Genomic DNA, 18943 nt, shown 5'->3' with positions numbered 1-18943 from the left:
AAAACTCACAATCTCACAACGATCTCCAAAAATATATTCATGTTTTTCGTTTTTATATGCAATCTATTTATAAACTATTCTACTATTGCACTATGATGATATTATTCTGAATACACAAATTCATAAGAAAAAAAAGCGTGATAGCCTTGTAAACAATAGGCTATAAAAATATACTCACCCCAGTTTCAAGTTCAAATTCTAAGTCTGAGTTTGAACTGAATGAAATAAAACAAAGCCTATGTTAGTGAGACAAGAGCTGTCAAATTAAGTGTCTCACAGAGAGCGAAACCGACACATGTCCTGACAGCAGGATGGACATGTCCTGACAGCAGGATGGACATGTCCTGACAGCAGGATGGACATGTCCACATAACAAACAGCTCTATGAGTGTATTATATTATTGTCTTCTAAACCAGCTCTATAATTAATTATTTCCTTAATTATAACAAACTGCAGTTACTGAAATACATTCATTAAATGTAATTTGTTTTTCCTATTTACAAAGATCCCAGAAAAAAAAAAAAAAACAGGAATATGGTCAGAGAATTGGACAGATTCTGCGTTTTCTCCATAAATCCCTGTCCAGGTCTAGGAGCTGGGACAGGAAGTTCCGGTTGGGGTAGATTGCCCTTTGTAGAATGACCTTTTGGATAGCATTCTTGAGAGTAAGGCGGTGTTGCAACATGAGGTATGCCAGGACCAGTGTCGCAGATCGACTCATTCCCATGATGCAGTGCACCAGCACCTTCCCTGTTGGTGAAAAAGTGAACTTAAATATTGTGAGTGTCTAATGAGCTTTGTTCTACACAACCCTCTAATGTCAGTTATATACGTACAGAGCTCTCTACTGTCAGTTATATACATACCAGAGCTCTCTACTGTCAGTTATATACATACCAGAGCTCTCTAAACTCAGTTATATACGTACCAGAGCCCTCTAATGTCAGTTATATACATACCAGAGCCCTCTAATGTCAGTTATATACATACCAGAGCCCTCTAATGTCAGTTATATACGTACCAGAGCTCTCTAATGTCAGTTATATACATACCAGAGCCCTCTAATGTCAGTTATATACATACCAGAGCTCTCTAATGTCAGTTATATACATACCAGAGCCCTCTAATGTCAGTTATATACGTACCAGAGCCCTCTAATGTAAGTTATATAGTACCAGAGCTCTCTAATGTCAGTTATATACGTACCAGAGCTCTCTAATGTCAGTTATATACATACCAGAGCTCTCGAACATCAGTCATAACTCTACAACAGCTCTCTAATGTCAGTATACCTACCACAGCTCTCTAATGTCCGTTATAAACCTACAAAAGCTCTCTAATGTCCGTTATAAACCTACCACAGCTCTCTAACATCAGATATAAATCTACAACAGCTCTCTGATGTCAGTTACAAATCTACAACAGCTCTCTAATTTCAGTTATAAATCTACAACAGCTCTCTAATGTTAGGTATAAATCTACAATAGCTCTCTAATGTCAGGTATAAATCTACAACAGCTCTCTAATGTCAGGTATAAATCTACACCAGCTCTCTAACTTGAGTTTTAAATCTACTGCTTCCTAAAATGAGGACCAATAGGTCCATAGACAGATAGACAGATAGACACATTCCAGGGCAGGTTTTGGTATTGCTCTAATGTCACACATAAACAAGCTGAGAGACTATTAAGTGCTGCTTTTTGCTTTATTTCATTATATATTTTATAGTCGTTTATTTCATAACACGTTTGTTTTCTATATGTATGAAGAAATGTGGGGGAAAACACCGTGCAGAGGGTCTGTTTTGCTCTCTGTAGGAGGAAAAGTTTCACCCCTTACCGTTCTTTTTTTTCAGGGCTTTGTGGATAAAGTCGGAGGCAGGTCTGAAGTAAACACTCATGTCAAACTTCGAGGTGTCCTCTGCCGGGATGCCGTAATACACACACGCGCTGCCATAGAATTCCTGGTCACCCAGACTGCCCTGTTTGGAGTGGGCAGCGTTTAGGATGTGAGTGATGCCCATCTTTTTCAACGCGGTCCTGTTCTGAGCAATTGCTCTGAGGAATAACACACACGTTTAAATTCGTTTGATAATGATCATAAGCATCAAATGTCCAAACTCCTAAACCGCTCCCTTCACTATTAAGCCTACTGTTTTACTGTAAACTATTGCTGGTCAGCGATGAACTTTAAACACCACTAGACTACTGGAATTTTAATGTCAGTTAACTTTTATTAAAAAGTAACAACTATTTACCTGACGGTCAAAAAATGAATCTTTTTCAGGCTGATATTACAGAATAGCGTACCGCTGCATTATTACGCAACACTCACACGTTTCCGATGTACAAGTTCGGCCACACTTCATCGACTGGAGTAAGATCAAGTTTGCATGTGTCCAAAATATTTTCCAGTTCTTTAATAGCAATGAGTCCGTGTTTATACTGTGGAGAAGTCATTGTGGTTTTTAAATTTGCCAACTACTCCTGAGACGATATTTTCTGAACAGTCTGTCTCTGAACTTAACATCCCCGGGAAAGCGCGTCATGATCCGCTCGAACAGGTGCTCTTTATACGGCTTTTCGGTCATCCGACACCGCCGCGGGGCAGACTGGCATGCCTCCGCCATGGGACATCTGATGGAAGAATATTATGCTGTGTGCTACAAGTGACGAGAGAGATGATTCAGCCGATGCGGCAAGATAGCAACAGGGTTTCAGCCGCGGGAAAAGTTACGGCTGGGTCATTTGTTTCCGATGTCGAGATTAGAAAGACAATGAGCTGTTACAACGCTGAAGATGGTTGCCTGCTTTAGCTGTTACAACAGTCGACTAACCAACATATCGTAAATACACCAAATATAACGGTATAAATAACGTTCAAAAAATCCCTTTTTGGCACTGATGTGATTGACTGGACCCGGGGTACAGACTACATTTTACCTCACAGGAGAGTTACTTGTGAGGTAAATGTAATGTTACACCACACCCACAAAACAAGTTGAATATTCTGTTTCAAATATCGTTTCCCATTACTCTTTCTTATTCTTAGCAGTGATTCAGAAAAACATCAATTTTACTTGTAAGTTCTCTGTACTGTTTAACAGCTGCCATCCATACATAGGATTCAGAGTATCTCACGTATCATGCCCTCTCCATTCTCAGGGCTAAATGACGACATTGCTGTTCCACTGCAAAATATTCTCTCTCTCTCTCTCTCTCTCTCTCTCTCTCTCTCCCTCTCGGACTCACCGCTCTGTTATGTGTAGTGCTCTGTCCATACTGAACTGTATGTGACCCAGACCGGAGTCACTGTTGGTCAGACACGTTTAACATGTTCTCTCTGCAAATAGTCACATTAATTGGAACATAACCTTTTCAAACGTGACTTAGGGGTTGATAAAATGATCATCATAGAAAGATATGTGTGTCTGTGAATATAAGACTTTGCTACATCCCATGGGGTCTTGTAGACGGCTGTCAGGAACAGGGTAAAGATTACACAGACAAGGAGATTTTTTGTGGATGAAGTTGTGTGTTCACCAGTAGAGAGTGGTTGAAGTGGGAGCAGCTTAGAGGTTTATGAAATATGTCAACAGATCATGTTTTTTGAACTTCTTTTTTTGACAGTGGGTGGTGCCATACTATGAATGTAATGCTTTAGATTTTATTAGCACACAGTGAGGGTTTTTTACATATGATCAGATCTTTCTAATGTCATTTATATAAATGATACATGATCAATGAATGTCGTGGTTCAGTGATAACTGACGCGGGTGAGTGTCTGGATTATTCCAGTGGGGAGTCTCTCTTTAAACTGGCATCCAGTATCTGCAGTTGCCTGAGGAATCCTCTGTTTGGGAAAATCCAGCGTTTCTCTTTGACCTTCAGGATAGCGTTCAGGAGAGTGTAATTGTGATAGATCATTAAGTATGCCAGGACCAGAGCTGCAGAGCGGCTGACTCCTACAGCACAGTGCACAAACACTTTGGCTGGGGAGAGACATGGAAAGAAATACAGTATTATAAATAAATCAATATCAGAAATAAAGCAATATCATATCAATATTATAGTTACTATAGTACCTGGTTTTGTTAAAGACAAGTCACACACAGTCTGGTTTAAAATGACTGACTAAAATTGTTTCATATGGCCTTTTAAAATGACTCACTTGGTTGTAAACTCAAAAAAAAAAATCCTGAAGTTTCTTAGGCACTTTGAGTAAAAGCCAACGCCTTGGTAAGGTGATCCATGGTTAATAGTTAACACAGATGTGTTTTGGTCATAAATCTGAGAGGTGATGAGGAGTCATACCTCCGGGAACGCTGAGAGCCTGATGGATGAACTGTGCCGAGGGGTAGAAGAAAGGTGAAATGTCAAACGTAGGCAAGTCATTGGCTGGGACACCATAGTAACGCACAGTTGTGCCATAGAAATCATCACTTCCTTTGCAACATGTTTTCCCATGGGCGGCATTCAGGACGTGGGTAACGCCCAGACTCCACAGGCTATATCTGTCATGGGACATATACCTGTGTGACGCAAGACAACAGCTAACACTGTGAGATTAATACAGTCAAGACAGAACCCTGAAAACCATTTAAACATCTCTCTTTTACATTCATGTCATGGGACAGAACCTCAAAAACCATTTAAACATCTCTCTTTTACATTCATGTCATGGGACAGAACCTCAAAAACCATTTAAACATCTCTCTTTTACATTCATGTCATGGGACAGAACCCTGAAAACCATTTAAACATCTCTCTTTTACATTCATGTCATGGGACAGAACCCCAAAAACCATTTAAACATCTCTCTTTTACATTCATGTCATGGGACAGAACCCTGAAAACCATTTAAACATCTCTCTTTTACATTCATGTCATGGGACAGAACCTCAAAAACCATTTAAACATCTCTCTTTTACATTCATGTCATGGGACAGAACCCTGAAAACCATTTAAACATCTCTCTTTTACATTCATGTCATGGGACAGAACCCCAAAAACCATTTAAACATCTCTCTTTTACATTCATGTCATGGGACAGAACCCCAAAATCCATTTAAACATCTCTCTTTTACATTCATGTCATGGGACAGAACCCCAAAACCATTTAAACATCTCTCTTTTACATTCATGTCATGGGACAGAACCCCAAAACCCATTTAAACATCTCTCTTTTACATTCATGTCATTTATGAGGACACTCACTCACATGTCTCCTAGGAACAGATTGGGCCAGACTTCGTCTACATGGCTACACGACAGGTTACCTCCATGCAGTATGTCCTCTAGCTGCTCAATAGAAGGAGTTTCGGAAACAACACTTTTGTCCTCTTTGTCGGGCAGAGGGGCATCATTCGAACTTGATCCCTCACCGTCCATTTTAATTAGACTGTGATTTGTGTGTGTTTTTGGTCCTGACGGCGTGAAGAGCATTACTGTTAGGGAGCTGGACTGACAAGGCCAGGTGTCACACGGTAACTCTCTCCTACATTTACACTTTTTGTCCAGCAGATGGCACTCCTTGATCGCCTACATGGGCTTGCATGTCACGACACAGAGGAAGACACGTCAATAACGATACATTTTCCTGATAATTGAAATGCTGTGACTAGGCGTTGTCTTGAGACAGAAAAGAACAGCGAGAGGCTTGTCTGGTTACTTAAGGGAAACTGGCATGACTGTGGCATATAACTCAAACTCATGATGGTCCAGCCCGTCTGCCCACAAAAGACTGGAGTCACTGGCCGATCATGTTCTGAGAGAGAGCATTGACATTGCCTTGTACTAGGGTTGTCTTTTATGATGTCAAGCAAATATGAATATCTTCTGCTTGATTAATACAGAACATTTACATATAATTACTCTACACCTTCACGCACTGGAACAGATCCTGTTTTGACAAAAAATTTTGAAGATATATTTCATACTCTTTTCACTAATGCACCAACTATTAGTCTCTAAGCAGATGTCACTAGGCACCTGCTGAAGAAAGCAAAATCAGCTGCCATGTTTTAACCTCATCTTAATCTCTCTTTTCATGTAAAGTGTTTTAAAAATGTCAGTTTTATTTATTATTAAATGTCATTTATTATTTGTGAGAAATGGGTTAATGTTTTTTTCTCTCACCACAGTACCAGTGCTGCTCTAATCAAATTCATAAAGATTCTGCTCAGTAGAGATACTGGCACCCCAGACCTGACTGTTAAACTGTTACACATGTGTCAGGGTTTTAGGAGAACCAGTCACTGACGGTCATGTCAACACAGGAGTCTGAGAGAAATACAGCTTCACCCAAGAAAAGCAAAAACTGATGCGTAACTGGAGTAGGTGACTTTAAATATCAGGGTAGGATGTGATGAGAGATTTTCATGGAGAACAGTCCATTAGGAACTTCACAGATACGGTTACCATGGTTGGGCTTCAGTGCACAAACACATACACACAAGTTGCTCACAGAATACAAGCAGTCATCTACTGAGCTGTGGGAAGAAGTCACAGTGACGTGAGTCATCCTTTTCTCTGCTCTTCATAGATGGACGCGGTACAAGTGCACATGGGGCCAACGGCAGGACGGGTTCGTTTCCCTATGGTGAAGTGTTTAGGCAATTCTAAGGTCAATTTTACTGTTACTCTTTATGTCATCCCTACCCCTCAAACGACAAGATAAAGTCCAGCAAGTACAAAGTCATACAAAACCATTTCCTTCATTCAGTGATGAAATGTCTCTGTCCTGATGGGTGTGGCCTCCTCCAATGTATCACTGCCCCGATTATTAGCATTAAAACTACTTTTATCTTCTAAACCAATTTTTAGATTAGTGTTACAGTACATGTGTCCATCGTTATCTCGTTTTAATATCTATGAAACACTCTCAGTGAATAAACGTGTTAAGGCACTTACCTTGTCCAAGATCAGAGACAAGAACAGGAGGAAATTACATGTCATTAGTTCTCTTGGTTGTATTTTAGTGCATTTACAAACTGATTTAAAGATTTCATTGTTCATGCCCAAACTTGGGTTACGATTTGATTACGGAAGTGAGATGCTTATTCTCTATGAGTGTGCAGCAAAATTGTAGGTACGACCTTGAATGATTTAACTGATCTGTACAAGGTCAGGACTTTGAAGAAGGCCCAGTCAATTCTGGCTGATCCTAGCCACCCCCTGTTCAAGGAGTTCAGATTCCTCTGGCTGCAGATACAAATTGCTGACATGCAGGACAAACAGATTTAACAACTCATTTGTCCCAATCGCCATAGGTCTTTTAAATAATTCAGTGTGATTTTTAAGTTGCAGTCGTCGACTTTTACTGTAAGACAGTGCGATTTTTGTGTTGATTTTTATGTTGTATTTATTGTTTATTTATCATTGTTCGTCTGATGTTGTGTGGTTACTGCTGACTGTACAACAAATTGCAACAAATTGGGGATAATAAAGATATCCTTGAACCTTGAGTTGAGTTCTGCTCTCAGCCAGCAGCTGGTATTTTCTGTTCCTCACCGGCACCCTTATAAACAAACGGCTGTCAGCTTTGCGCTACAAACCTGGAGGATATATCTCCACGGTATGTCACATTTGAAAACCTATGGAGTATGGAGCCTATGGAGCGGAGTTTCCTCCGCTTTTTTTTAACGTGACTGTGAATGTACCGATGATCCATTTTCTCTCATCCATTAATGTGATATGAATGTACAAATGTACACTATACCTGTTCTTTGCTCCGTAAACTGTGAATGTCAATGTACAAATATACATGAATGCCTTTCCTCTCTTCCATAAACAGCATTTTCATCTTTGTAAAACATTTTGGATCACATTGTGGTATCATCAGTAAGACATCCAGTGAATGACAAACGAGATCCCTGTCACAACACAAAAATCAGAAAGGGGGAGAAATAATTTCGGTAAAGAGATGTATAGCTTTAATTTTGTTAATGTCACCCAATTGATTCCATTATTTTAAAACTGAGACTCCACGAAGGAGATTCAACTGCGCTTGCGTAGTATGTCTGATTACCGGGCACGCGCTTCCTACATAAAACACGCTCACATCATCCAGATGAAGTTAGTGTTACGCTATGTGTAAGGGTCCGCTGCTAGGGGAAAACGCATGAAATCAATGAAATCTATGAAAAAATGACGTCGAGTTTCGGAATTTATGAACTAACAGTTTGAAAACAAACCTTGAATATCTCGTTTTTTGTGATTACATTCTCAAGAACATAATTAAAGGGGCTTGCACGGCAGGGCCGGAGCCGAATACCCGATCGAGAGGATATCTTTCCTTGGAGTTCAGGATCAGCATCCGCTATTTTCACTTTGTCTACTCGATGGATCTGCTCCTTTGGATGACTCTGGATTTTATCCCTTGTATATTTGTGAAACGTTGCTGGTAGATTAAGGATATAAGAGAAAACACTAGCAAGCCCGTAATCTCTCACGAGAAGCTATTATTCAGAGAATCAAAGTCGCATGTAGGCACTGAATTGTCATTCAGCAAGCTAACTAATAAAGTAGACTGTTACTTCGTCTCTCTCACTCTATGTGAAGTTCGTTGGATGCTCCATTGCTGCAGTTACGTATAGGTTATATGTGACTTGGACTAACGAGTACTGTCAGCAGGCTAACTGCGCCTAAATAAGCTAGCGGTGACTATAGACAAGTTTTGGGGGACTACTGGAATTAAATGTGTATCACGAGCTAGCTGTCCATTAGTAATTTAGGGCTAGCTAGTTAGCTGACTTGCTAACTGGCCTCGGAATAGCTTTTTTACATTGTCAGTCTAACGCACACCTCGCCTTGAATAGCCATTGGAAACGCAACATTTCACTGAACTTTTAAGATGTCATTTTTCAATTTTCGTAAAATATTTAAGTTGGGGGCAGAGAAGAAGAAGAAACAATATGAACACGTTCACAGGGACGTGAATCCGGAGGAAGTCTGGGAAATTGTTGGAGAACTTGGAGATGGAGCGTTTGGAAAAGTGTACAAGGTAACGAAAAACATAACAAATGCTTGTATACATGGAAAGTTTGTGTCTTTACTAATCCAGTTAGTCAACCACTTACGTGAAGTGAATCTAGCTTGTCTCAATTTCTAAATGACTTGTACACATCATTATACATCTCGGCCTTGTAAGTGTGCTACGTCTCCCTGTCGTACATTTTTTGTTTTTGTTCAACTGCTTCGTCTTATTAATGGGTGACTCATCTAATGTCACTCATTAATAATAATGTCCTAATGCCACAGCTTTTTCTTTTGAAAAAACTTGCAGTCTAAACTAATAATTCAGTGTAATTGAACCGATTTGCTCTCTGATGTCTGTAAGGCCTAAACATCTTTCATTACAGCATCAGACACAAATGTTAGTAACGGAGTCGTTGGGCTCTTGAATGCTTTGGTTTTATGATGGACGTTTGCGTTGAGGTTGCATGTCTCCTGGGGTTGTAGAAAATTACTAACTCAGTGGCGGATGAGGACACAGTATTATCCCTTTTCTGTAGAAATAACAGCAGGATTATAATGACTGATGTGAAAGAGAAGATTTCTTTTTCTCGGTCTCATATATTCAGTAATGATAAACCACGCGGATGAGAACTGTCAGAAGTTCCGCTGCGTGCCCATAAACTTTTGTAGTTATGACACAGGGACAGGTTGGAATATTATTAATCCAATTTCAAGAATCAGAATGTTTTTTGAAAACCTGCCTCGACTCTCTTTCTCATCTTCATTGCTAAATTTAGAAAACTTAGGGAAGACTGCCCCTCCAAAAATAATTTGGTGTGTCATCCATTGTTTGAGCCTGTGTAGTTTTCTGGGAGTTGACGAAGTGTGCCTGGGGTAGAGGAAGAATGAGATCACCTGAAGCCATGCCTTCCTTAACTACACCCTGTTTCAGAGTGTATTAGGTATTTGCCATGGATGTGATGATGTGTTTGCCAAATCATTCCTCTGCATAATTTCCCTTCCCTTTGATAACGGGGAGTTGGTATGTGGTCTCTGCACAGCTGTTGTATTTCTTGAATGTGAATATACTACTTCTTAGCACTGTTAGGTCTGAGAGATTGTGAATGTGTTTATGCTAGCATAACGCAGGTATTAGTGTTATCAATTGCATGGCAGGTGAGAGGCAGAAAGTGACAGATATCTGTCCTGGTGTTCTGCACTCCCTGAAGTGTTTCTCTGTAGGAGACGTCTCCTGGAGTCATGCCTAACATGATTACCGTGTTCTTTGTGAAGTCTGTTAAGTCTGTCCAAATATCTTGTCAAGCAATTTCACACTTAATCCAGGTTTCCTAACGAACCTCAGTCAGGTGGTTCAAAGCATGAACCCTGGAGTGGATTTAATTACACGTGGATCTGTCTGTGTGAGAGCATCTGTCACACAGTCCCATGTAACCACACGCAGTGTGTGTGTGTGTGTGTGTGTGCGCGCGCCTGTGTGTGTGTAGACTTTGTAACACTGAGGTGTAGGGACGTAGAGGGAATGAATCAGCAGATCGGCCTGCATTGGATACTCTCCCTCTCCAGTGTAGAGGCAGGCAGGCCTGGGTGTGCGGAGGAGAGGGGGCAGGCCAGGCCTGGGTGTGCAGAGGGGAGGGGGCAGGCCAGGCCTGGGTGTGCGGAGGGGAGGGGGCAGGCCAGGCCTGGGTGTGCGGAGGGGAGGGGGCAGGCCAGGCCTGGGTGTGCGGAGGGGAGGGGGCAGGCCTTGGTGTGCGGAGGGGGCAGGCCTGGGTGTGCAGAGGAGAGGGGGCAGGCCTGGGTGTGCAGAGGAGAGGGGGCAGGCCTGGGTGTGTGGAGGGGAGGGGGCAGGCCTGGGTGTGTGGAGGGGAGGGGGCAGGCCTGGGTGTGTGGAGGAGAGGGGGCAGGCCTGGGTGTGTGGAGGAGAGGGGGCAGGCCTGGGTGTGTGGAGGGGGCAGGCCTGGGTGTGCGGAGGGGAGGGGGCAGGCCTGGGTGTGCGGAGGGGAGGGGGCAGGCCTGGGTGTGCGGAGGGGAGGGGCCAGGCCTGGGTGTGCGGAGGGGGCAGGCCAGGCTTGGGTGTGTGGAGGGGAGGGGGCAGGCCTGGGTGTGCGGAGGAGAGGGGGCAGGCCTGGGTGTGCGGAGGAGAGGGGGCAGGCCTGGGTGTGCGGAGGAGAGGGGGCAGGGCCTGGGTGTGCGGAGGGATAAGCAAAGTGAATGTGGGAGATCTTACACCACAGCGTCTGTACTGTGCTACAGTGGGTGTGGATATATCGACTTATTCTTATTAATAAGTACTATGTTTGTCGTTCTGAATGAGTCTCTCACACAAAGAGTGTCACATCAATACATGACCAGCCCTTTAGAGGTGGTATGTTGTATTTCAGGCCTCGCTGTTATTGAGACTTTAACTCTGTAACCGCCCTGTGTGCCTGCCATGCCAAAGCAAGAGTTCTGCATTCAGCTCGTTGGTTTTTAGTGAAATACGCCCACACCCACTAAGAGAAGGACTCTGTCTTTGTCCCCTGTGGAGTTTATCTGTGTGTTCTGGGCTGCTGAATATTAGTAGGCTAATAATAATTAATTATAGGATGTGAGCACAATGTCACTATAGCAGAAATGAGATGTTCTTCTTTTGAATGTCAGGTGATTGGTCTGTTTTTGTTCTGAAGTTTGTGTCAATGAAGTAATCAGATGTTTGTCCTTGACGTGTCTTTATATGTTCTCCTGTGTACTGTGACAAAACTGCCTTCAGCCAAATGTTTACCCACAGAAAACAGGCTGCACTCTGAGATTTGCCCCGTGTGTGTAAATGTGCTCTAATCAACAGGTTTGTTCGCACACATACACGCAACAATCCTCTAACTGAGCACTTCTGCACTTAACACTTTTCTGCTTCAACTGACTTGTGAAACTTCTTGTGAAAGTGTGTTACTAGTGGCTGTTGAGTAAAAGCTGTATCCGTTTCAAAGTTGACTACGCCTGAAATAGGCGTTGGCCAGTACAAAGAGAACGAGACAGAGAGAGAGAGAGAGAGAGAGAGCGAGAGAGCATGACGTAAAGCCTTGTGTAAATATAAAGTCTGACACACTCTCTCACTCACACACACACTGACAGAACACCTAACTCTTTCCTTTATCTCTGCTGGCCTGTGTGTTGGGTATCCATAAACATTAAGCCTAAAGCAGAGCCAAAAATAGCACTTGGCGTTCCCAGTTGTGGCTGGAAAGAGGAGAATGGAATAATGTGTCACTCCTCCCATGTGTAACTTCCACTTTAACTCCTGACAGAGCACTCAGGACCAAACGGTGCTGTAGTCAAAGCTGTTAGATAACTGCACTCAGAGCTGTAACGTGACTGTAGTTAGAGCTGTAACATGACTGTAGTTAATGTGACTGTAGTTAGAGCTGTAATGTGGCTGTAGTTAATGTGACTGTAGTTAAAGCTGTAATGTGACTGTAGTTAGAGCTGTAATGTGACTGTAGTTAGAGCTGTAACGTGACTGTAGTTAATGTGACTATAGTTAATGTGACTGTAGTTAGAGCTGTAACGTGACTGTAGTTAGCGCTGTAACGTGGCTGTAGTTAATGTGACTGTAGTTAGCGCTGTAACGTGGCTGTAGTTAATGTGACTGTAGTTAGAGCTGTAACGTGACTGTAGTTAAAGCTGTAATGTGACTGTAGTTAAAGCTGTAATGTGACTGTAGTTAAAGCTGTAACGTGACTGTAGTTAATGTGACTGTAGTTAATGTGACTGTAGTTAGAGCTGTAACGTGACTGTAGTTAGCGCTGTAACGTGGCTGTAGTTAATGTGACTGTAGTTAGCGCTGTAACGTGACTGTAGTTAAAGCTGTAACGTGACTGTAGTTAAAGCTGTAATGTGACTGTAGTTAAAGCTGTAACGTGACTGTAGTTAATGTGACTGTAGTTAATGTGACTGTAGTTAATGTGACTGTAGTTAGAGCTGTAACGTGACTGTAGTTAGCGCTGTAACGTGACTGTAGTTAGAGCTGTAACATGACTGTAGTTAATGTGACTCTAGTTAGAGCTGTAATGTGGCTGTAGTTAATGTGACTGTAGTTAGAGCTGTAATGTGACTGTAGTTAGAGCTGTAATGTGACTGTAGTTAGAGCTGTAATGTGACTGTAGTTAAAGCTGTAACGTGACTGTAGTTAATGTGACTGTAGTTAATGTGACTGTAGTTAGAGCTGTAACGTGACTGTAGTTAGAGCTGTAACGTGACTGTAGTTAGAGCTGTAACGTGACTGTAGTTAATGTGACTGTAGTTAGAGCTGTAACGTGACTGTAGTTAGAGCTGTAACGTGACTGTAGTTAATGTGACTGTAGTTAATGTGACTGTAGTTAGAGCTGTAATGTGACTGTAGTTAGAGCTGTAACGTGACTGTAGTTAGAGCTGTAACGTGACTGTAGTTAAAGCTGTAACGTGACTGTAGTTAATGTGACTGTAGTTAATGTGACTGTAGTTAATGTGACTGTAGTTAAAGCTGTAATGTGACTGTAGTTAAAGCTGTAACGTGACTGTAGTTAATGTGACTGTAGTTAATGTGACTGTAGTTAATGTGACTGTAGTTAGAGCAGTAACGTGACTGTAGTTAGCGCTGTAACGTGACTGTAGTTAGAGCTGTAACGTGACTGTAGTTAATGTGACTGTAGTTAATGTGACTGTAGTTAATGTGACTGTAGTTAAAGCTGTAATGTGACTGTAGTTAAAGCTGTAACGTGACTGTAGTTAATGTGACTGTAGTTAATGTGACTGTAGTTAGAGCTGTAACGTGACTGTAGTTAGCGCTGTAACGTGACTGTAGTTAATGTGACTGTAGTTAGAGCTGTAACGTGACTGTAGTTAGAGCTGTAACGTGACTGTAGTTAGAGCTGTAACGTGACTGTAGTTAAAGCTGTAACGTGGCTGTAGTTAATGTGACTGTAGTTAGAGCTGTAACGTGACTGTAGTTAATGTGACTGTAGTTAGAGCTGTAACGTGACTGTAGTTAGAGCTGTAACGTGACTGTAGTTAGAGCTGTAACGTGACTGTAGTTAAAGCTGTAACGTGACTGTAGTTAGAGCTGTAATGTGACTGTAGTTAATGTGACTGTAGTTAATGTGACTGTAGTTAATGTGACTGTAGTTAGAGCTGTAACGTGACTGTAGTTAGAGCTGTAATGTGACTGTAGTTAGAGCTGTAACGTGACTGTAGTTAGAGCTGTAATGTGACTGTAGTTAATGTGACTGTAGTTAGAGCTGTAACGTGGCTGTAGTTAATGTGACTGTAGTTAGAGCTGTAACGTGACTGTAGTTAGAGCTGTAACGTGACTGTAGTTAAAGCTGTAACGTGGCTGTAGTTAATGTGACTATAGTTAAAGCTGTAACGTGACTGTGATGAGGGCGCTGGTGATGATCAGTCTTCATTAGAGTGCAGTGCTGATGTTGGTGTTTCCTCAAACGGCTCATAGTTCCTAATGAGGTAATCATGTCTTGGTTCCTCTTTTTTCTCCTTTCTATTTTTAGATTAGTGGCCATTAGAGAGGATGACAGTTATGCAGAAAAATGGAACTTAGTGGCAGACATAATTATTTTAATATGAGGTTAAACACTTCACCCTCCTGGTCATCTCTTAACTTTTATCTCTTTTATTTATGGTCTGTCCAGGTTTCCTTTATGACTCTATCTTTGTTGAGGTTATGTTTTGAAACTATAGGTGGGCGAAAATATCGATACAGTCTAGTATTGCGATATTTTTGGGCACAATGTTATATTGATACAACAGCACCATGTATCAATATTTATTTATTTAATGTTGCATAATTTTTCAAATTTATTTAATACACTTTTATTTTAGTACATACGTCTACTCTGATAACATTGCTTCTGAAGTCCACAAGATGGTGCAAGACCTCGTTCTCATCTTGCGTCACAGCAGAAAGGAAGTCAAAGTCGCCAAGATGGCTGCAGCGACTCCTATACATAATGCGCCGTCTGCTTTCAAGTCGAGAGTGCGGCTTCATTTCGGCCTCCAGACTACAGCAAACAATAAGCTTGACGTGCAGCATGCCGTTTGCAAACAGTGCCACATGAAAATCAATTTCATGTGTGTGTTCAGTGAAGGACGTAGTTGGTATTTTGAAAACAACAAGGTTTATTTAAAGTCTGAAAGGGCTTTACATGACCACATCAAACAAAAGAGGACGGCACCCCCAACTTAATCGAAAAACTCATAGTGGGCGACTCCCCCCGCCCCCCAAAAAAAAACCCATAGGTGTAATATTGTACTATTCACAAAAAGTTCAGCAGATAATTTTGTTCACAGAATTAAATGGGAAGATTCAAGTGAGATGAATTGAGCCGTGTGTTATTTTCCCTATGACTTATGATAATGCATTTTAATAATATATGCGAGAAAGAAATCGCAGTGTATCGCAGAATCGAAATGCAGTACTTGCTGTGTCGTAAAATCAAAGAATCGCAATAATATTGTATCATGGCCCAAATATGGTGATAGTATCGTATCGTTGCCTCTGTGGCAATTCCCACCCCTATTTGAAACTAGCTGAACTAAGTATCTTGCAGTTTTACTCATCCGTTTAAGAACACTGCTTTGTTGTGCTGCTGTGATGCTGTTGTGGTGCTGTTGTCACGCTGTTCTGGTGCTGTTGTTGCACTGTTGTAATGCTGTTAGGAGTTGGTTATGGTGGTGTGTGTTAATGTAAGGTGGAAAGATTACACCACTAAATCATGTGGCCTGCTCTTATCCTGCTGGGGAAAAACCTTCAACTGTTTGTTATGAAGTAGGTCAGTAGGAGTGGACAGTTTTTACCACACTGAGGAATTCTCTCTCTCTCTCTCATTCCATACTCCTTGGTTGTTGTGTTTGCATGTTAAAATGCTTGAAGCTGTATGAAAAACATGTGCAGATTATGTGGTAGCAGTTAGTAGTTAGTGAAACAGTGCCACATTGTGCTGACAAAGCCTTTGAACTATAAACTAGCAAAAACATGTCGTATACATATTATGCTTAAGCATCAAACTGCTTGGGTTCTTTGTCCATTATAAAGATTAAGTAAACAATAAAAACATGTTGACTTTTCCTTGTTCTTACCCAAGCTGCTATTTTTCCATCTTATCTGACATTTGACCCAGCCTGCTCTGGTCCTCAGTTTACTTTAACCTGCTCTGGTCCTCAGCTCACTTTAACCTGCTCTGGTCCTCAGCTCACTTTAACCTGCTCTGGTCCTCACTTCACTTTAACCTGCTCTGGTCCTCACTTCACTTTAACCTGCTCTGGTCCTCACTTCACTTTAACCTGCTCTGGTCCTCACTTCACTTTAACCTGCTCTGGTCCTCACTTCACTTTAACCTGCTCTGGTCCTCACTTTAATTTAACCTGCTCTGGTCCTCACTTTAATTTAACCTGCTCTGGTCCTCACTTCACTTTAACCTGCCCTGGTCCTCACTTTAATTTAACCTGCTCTGGTCCTCAGTTCACTTTAACCTGCTCTGGTCCTCACTTTACTTTAACCTGCTCTGGTCCTCACTTTAATTTAACCTGCTCTGGTCCTCAGTTCACTTTAACCTGCTCTGGTCCTCACTTTACTTTAACCTGCTCTGGTCCTCACTTTAATTTAACCTGCTCTGGTCCTCAGTTCACTTTAACCTGCTCTGGTCCTCACTTTACTTTAACCTGCTCTGGTCCTCACTTTAATTTAACCTGCTCTGGTCCTCAGTTCACTTTAACCTGCTCTGGTCCTCACTTTAATTTAACCTGCTTCCAATTGTTCTCCAGCAGGAATCGCCTCCCATTCTGGTTACACACAGAGATGCCTGTAAACACACGAGTGAGCGTCCGTGCGCTCCCCCCCCCCCCCCCCCCACACACACACGCAGACACGTGTACACACACAGACATGTGCACACACTAGGCCTGTAACAATTATTTCATAACTGTCAAACCTTGATTTTTTTGACGTCATCACAATTTCTTTTTTGAACAGTGGTTAAAGCATTTTTAAAAATTGGTCGCACTTTTGCTTGCATCCATCAAACACGTTTCCAATGCCCGCGTGCATCCTGTAGCACGACAGAACAGTAGCTGTGCTGTCAGAGGCATTGATTCAGGCCACTTTCACAGTTCTCATCAACAAAACGAACCGTACCAATGAGACACACACACACACACACACACACGCGTGCACGTAGAGTTACATGTTATATGTTTGTCTTTTGAAATAGCGCCGTAATTAACTCTAACTCTGTCCTGTCCTTGCTGTCGTAGGCCCAGAATAAACAGAATGGGATCCTGGCCGCAGCCAAGGTGATTGACACGAAGACGGAGGAGGAGCTGGAGGACTATATGGTGGAGATTGACATCCTGGCCTCCTGTGACCACCACTACATTGTCAAACTGCTGGATGCCTTTTATTATGAGAGCAAACTCTGGGTACGTTACCTTTCCTTAGAGAGACTGGGTTACCATGGATGTGTTAGTGTGTTGTTCTACATGCACACACACACACACACACCTTCACATTCTGTGAGTGGCGGAGGAGTAAGGTCATTTTGCTCACTGTAGCGATGTAGCAGGAGGGTGTTCTGTGATCTCTACAGATTCGGCTGTTTTGAGAGAAAAGCAGTTTTTTGAGGAACACTGAGTATTCAGTAGTCCTGATAAGACACAGTCTTGTATCTCGAACAGTAACAGTCAGGAACTCTACAGTCTGTCCTCTTTACTTATGTCCTGTATCTGTGAGACTGAATAAAACACTACACACCATCAGCCTGGTCCTGTCTGCTGTCATTGTCTTCCCTCCCCTGATGTACCCAGGCACCCTCTCACCGTCAGGTTTCATATGGCTGGCCCCCGACCCCCCCGCGGGCAGGCCGCGTGGGCAGATAATGCCACGCTACAAATGACCAGAGAAAGTCCTCATGAATTAATTAGAGGGAAGGTCCAGGCAGTCTCTCCAGTCAGATTAACACACAGTGCCCGCCGGCGATACCGTGTGTGTTTACTCAGTATGGCAGAGAAGATCATATCAGGGAAAAATGGTTAAATGGACTGAGAGAGTTCCCACAGCCCTCTGTGAATCTGTCTGATGAAATATTAATGAGTGTTTGAGTGAAGTCTGCTCCACAGTCGGATGTCAGTCTCTCAGACTTAACATCACTTTCGGGATGAGTTTAGGATTCATTTGAGCAAAATTTACATCACGCGGAAATGGAAAATGCCCATAAACCAATTGCAGGCCATTGCCTTTGTTTCCTTTCCGTGGTCTCAGTATCTCTCTCTGATTGGCAGCAGCATCATTATGGTTTGGAATCGATTTTCCCACTCCCCTGGTACCTCACGGAGTGTCTGACTTACCGCTATTTCTGTAAGACAAGCCTATAGAGTAATGACAAGTGACTGGTGATATAGATTACAAAAAAGGCTTAAATCAGTTGCCCAATTTTCCCCCAAGACTTTCATTTCATAGTTGTTCTTGCGGTTGTTCTTCATAAATGAATCATCATTAGTTCCCTTCAAAAAAAGTGCTGAACGTAAAGAGACCCAGATATGGAATTTTCCATTGTTCCTGTAAGAGAAGGTGGTGAGATTAATGATGGGGCCTTTAATCTCTGAGACAGACTCTCTGCATTTCGCTGGTTGCTTTGATACCATCGTACTGTGACACAGTGTGATTTTATATTATTTTATTTGACCCATATTCAGTATTTGGCCAGAGAACACTCATATGGACAGTGCCAACCTGAGGGTTGGGTGAGGCTGGGCTGTCATGTGGTCCGGCCCAGTCCAGTCGTGTCACGTGGTCCAGCCCAGTCCAGTCGTGTCACGTGGTCCGGCCCAGTCCAGTCGTGTCACGTGGTCCGGCCCAGTCCAGTCGTGTCACGTGGTCCGGCCCGGTCCAGTCGTGTGGCACGACCGACTTGGTCAAACGGCCTCGTTGGCAGTGCCCTGTGAA

General features: G+C 42.4%; 3 protein-coding genes across 3 annotated transcripts in view; 1 reads left to right on the top strand and 2 right to left on the bottom strand.

Moving 5' to 3' along the window:
* Positions 1–539: 539 nt before the first annotated feature.
* LOC115810699 (dual specificity protein phosphatase 13) lies at positions 540–2460 on the bottom strand. Its single transcript, XM_030772693.1, has 3 exons — positions 2336–2460; positions 1841–2058; positions 540–751 (listed from the first exon to the last, which is right to left on the bottom strand). Exons 1-3 carry the CDS (start codon positions 2458–2460, stop codon positions 540–542), a joined length of 555 nt encoding a protein of 184 aa, XP_030628553.1.
* Positions 2461–3789: 1329 nt separating this feature from the next.
* LOC115810518 (dual specificity protein phosphatase 13) lies at positions 3790–5391 on the bottom strand. The gene is made up of 3 exons (XM_030772450.1): positions 5222–5391; positions 4315–4532; positions 3790–3992 (listed from the first exon to the last, which is right to left on the bottom strand). The coding sequence occupies exons 1-3, from the start codon at positions 5389–5391 to the stop codon at positions 3790–3792; spliced, it is 591 nt and encodes a 196-aa protein (XP_030628310.1).
* Positions 5392–8106: 2715 nt separating this feature from the next.
* The window catches only part of slka (STE20-like kinase a), a 32750-nt gene continuing 21913 nt past the window's right edge, over positions 8107–18943 (top strand). Inside the window, exons 1-2 of the mRNA XM_030772449.1 lie at positions 8107–9004; positions 17257–17421. Of these exons, the coding sequence (XP_030628309.1) occupies positions 8855–9004; positions 17257–17421 (315 nt within the window). The 5' untranslated portion in view covers positions 8107–8854. The remainder of the gene's footprint in view (positions 9005–17256; positions 17422–18943) is intronic.

The sequence above is a fragment of the Chanos chanos genome, chromosome 4 (assembly GCF_902362185.1).
Source record: "Chanos chanos chromosome 4, fChaCha1.1, whole genome shotgun sequence".
Taxonomy (NCBI): Eukaryota; Metazoa; Chordata; class Actinopteri; order Gonorynchiformes; family Chanidae; genus Chanos; species Chanos chanos.
Note: the sequence above shows the minus strand (reverse complement) of the source record. Positions and strands in the feature narration are given on the sequence as shown.

What these genes read in the sequence shown, in the direction of transcription:
- LOC115810699 (XM_030772693.1), bottom strand. Translation starts at nt 2,460, where the DNA reads ATGACTTCTCCACAGTATAAACACGGACTCATTGCTATTAAAGAACTG. An exon ending in AACTTGTACATCGGAAACGT is followed by an intron (nt 2,059 to 2,335) that starts GTGAGTGTTGCG and finishes GTTATTCCTCAG; the next exon opens with AGCAATTGCTCAGAACAGGA. An exon ending in AGCCCTGAAAAAAAAGAACG is followed by an intron (nt 752 to 1,840) that starts GTAAGGGGTGAA and finishes TTTCACCAACAG; the next exon opens with GGAAGGTGCTGGTGCACTGC.
- LOC115810518 (XM_030772450.1), bottom strand. Translation starts at nt 5,391, where the DNA reads ATGGACGGTGAGGGATCAAGTTCGAATGATGCCCCTCTGCCCGACAAA. An exon ending in AATCTGTTCCTAGGAGACAT is followed by an intron (nt 4,533 to 5,221) that starts GTGAGTGAGTGT and finishes TGCGTCACACAG; the next exon opens with GTATATGTCCCATGACAGAT. An exon ending in GGCTCTCAGCGTTCCCGGAG is followed by an intron (nt 3,993 to 4,314) that starts GTATGACTCCTC and finishes GTCTCTCCCCAG; the next exon opens with CCAAAGTGTTTGTGCACTGT.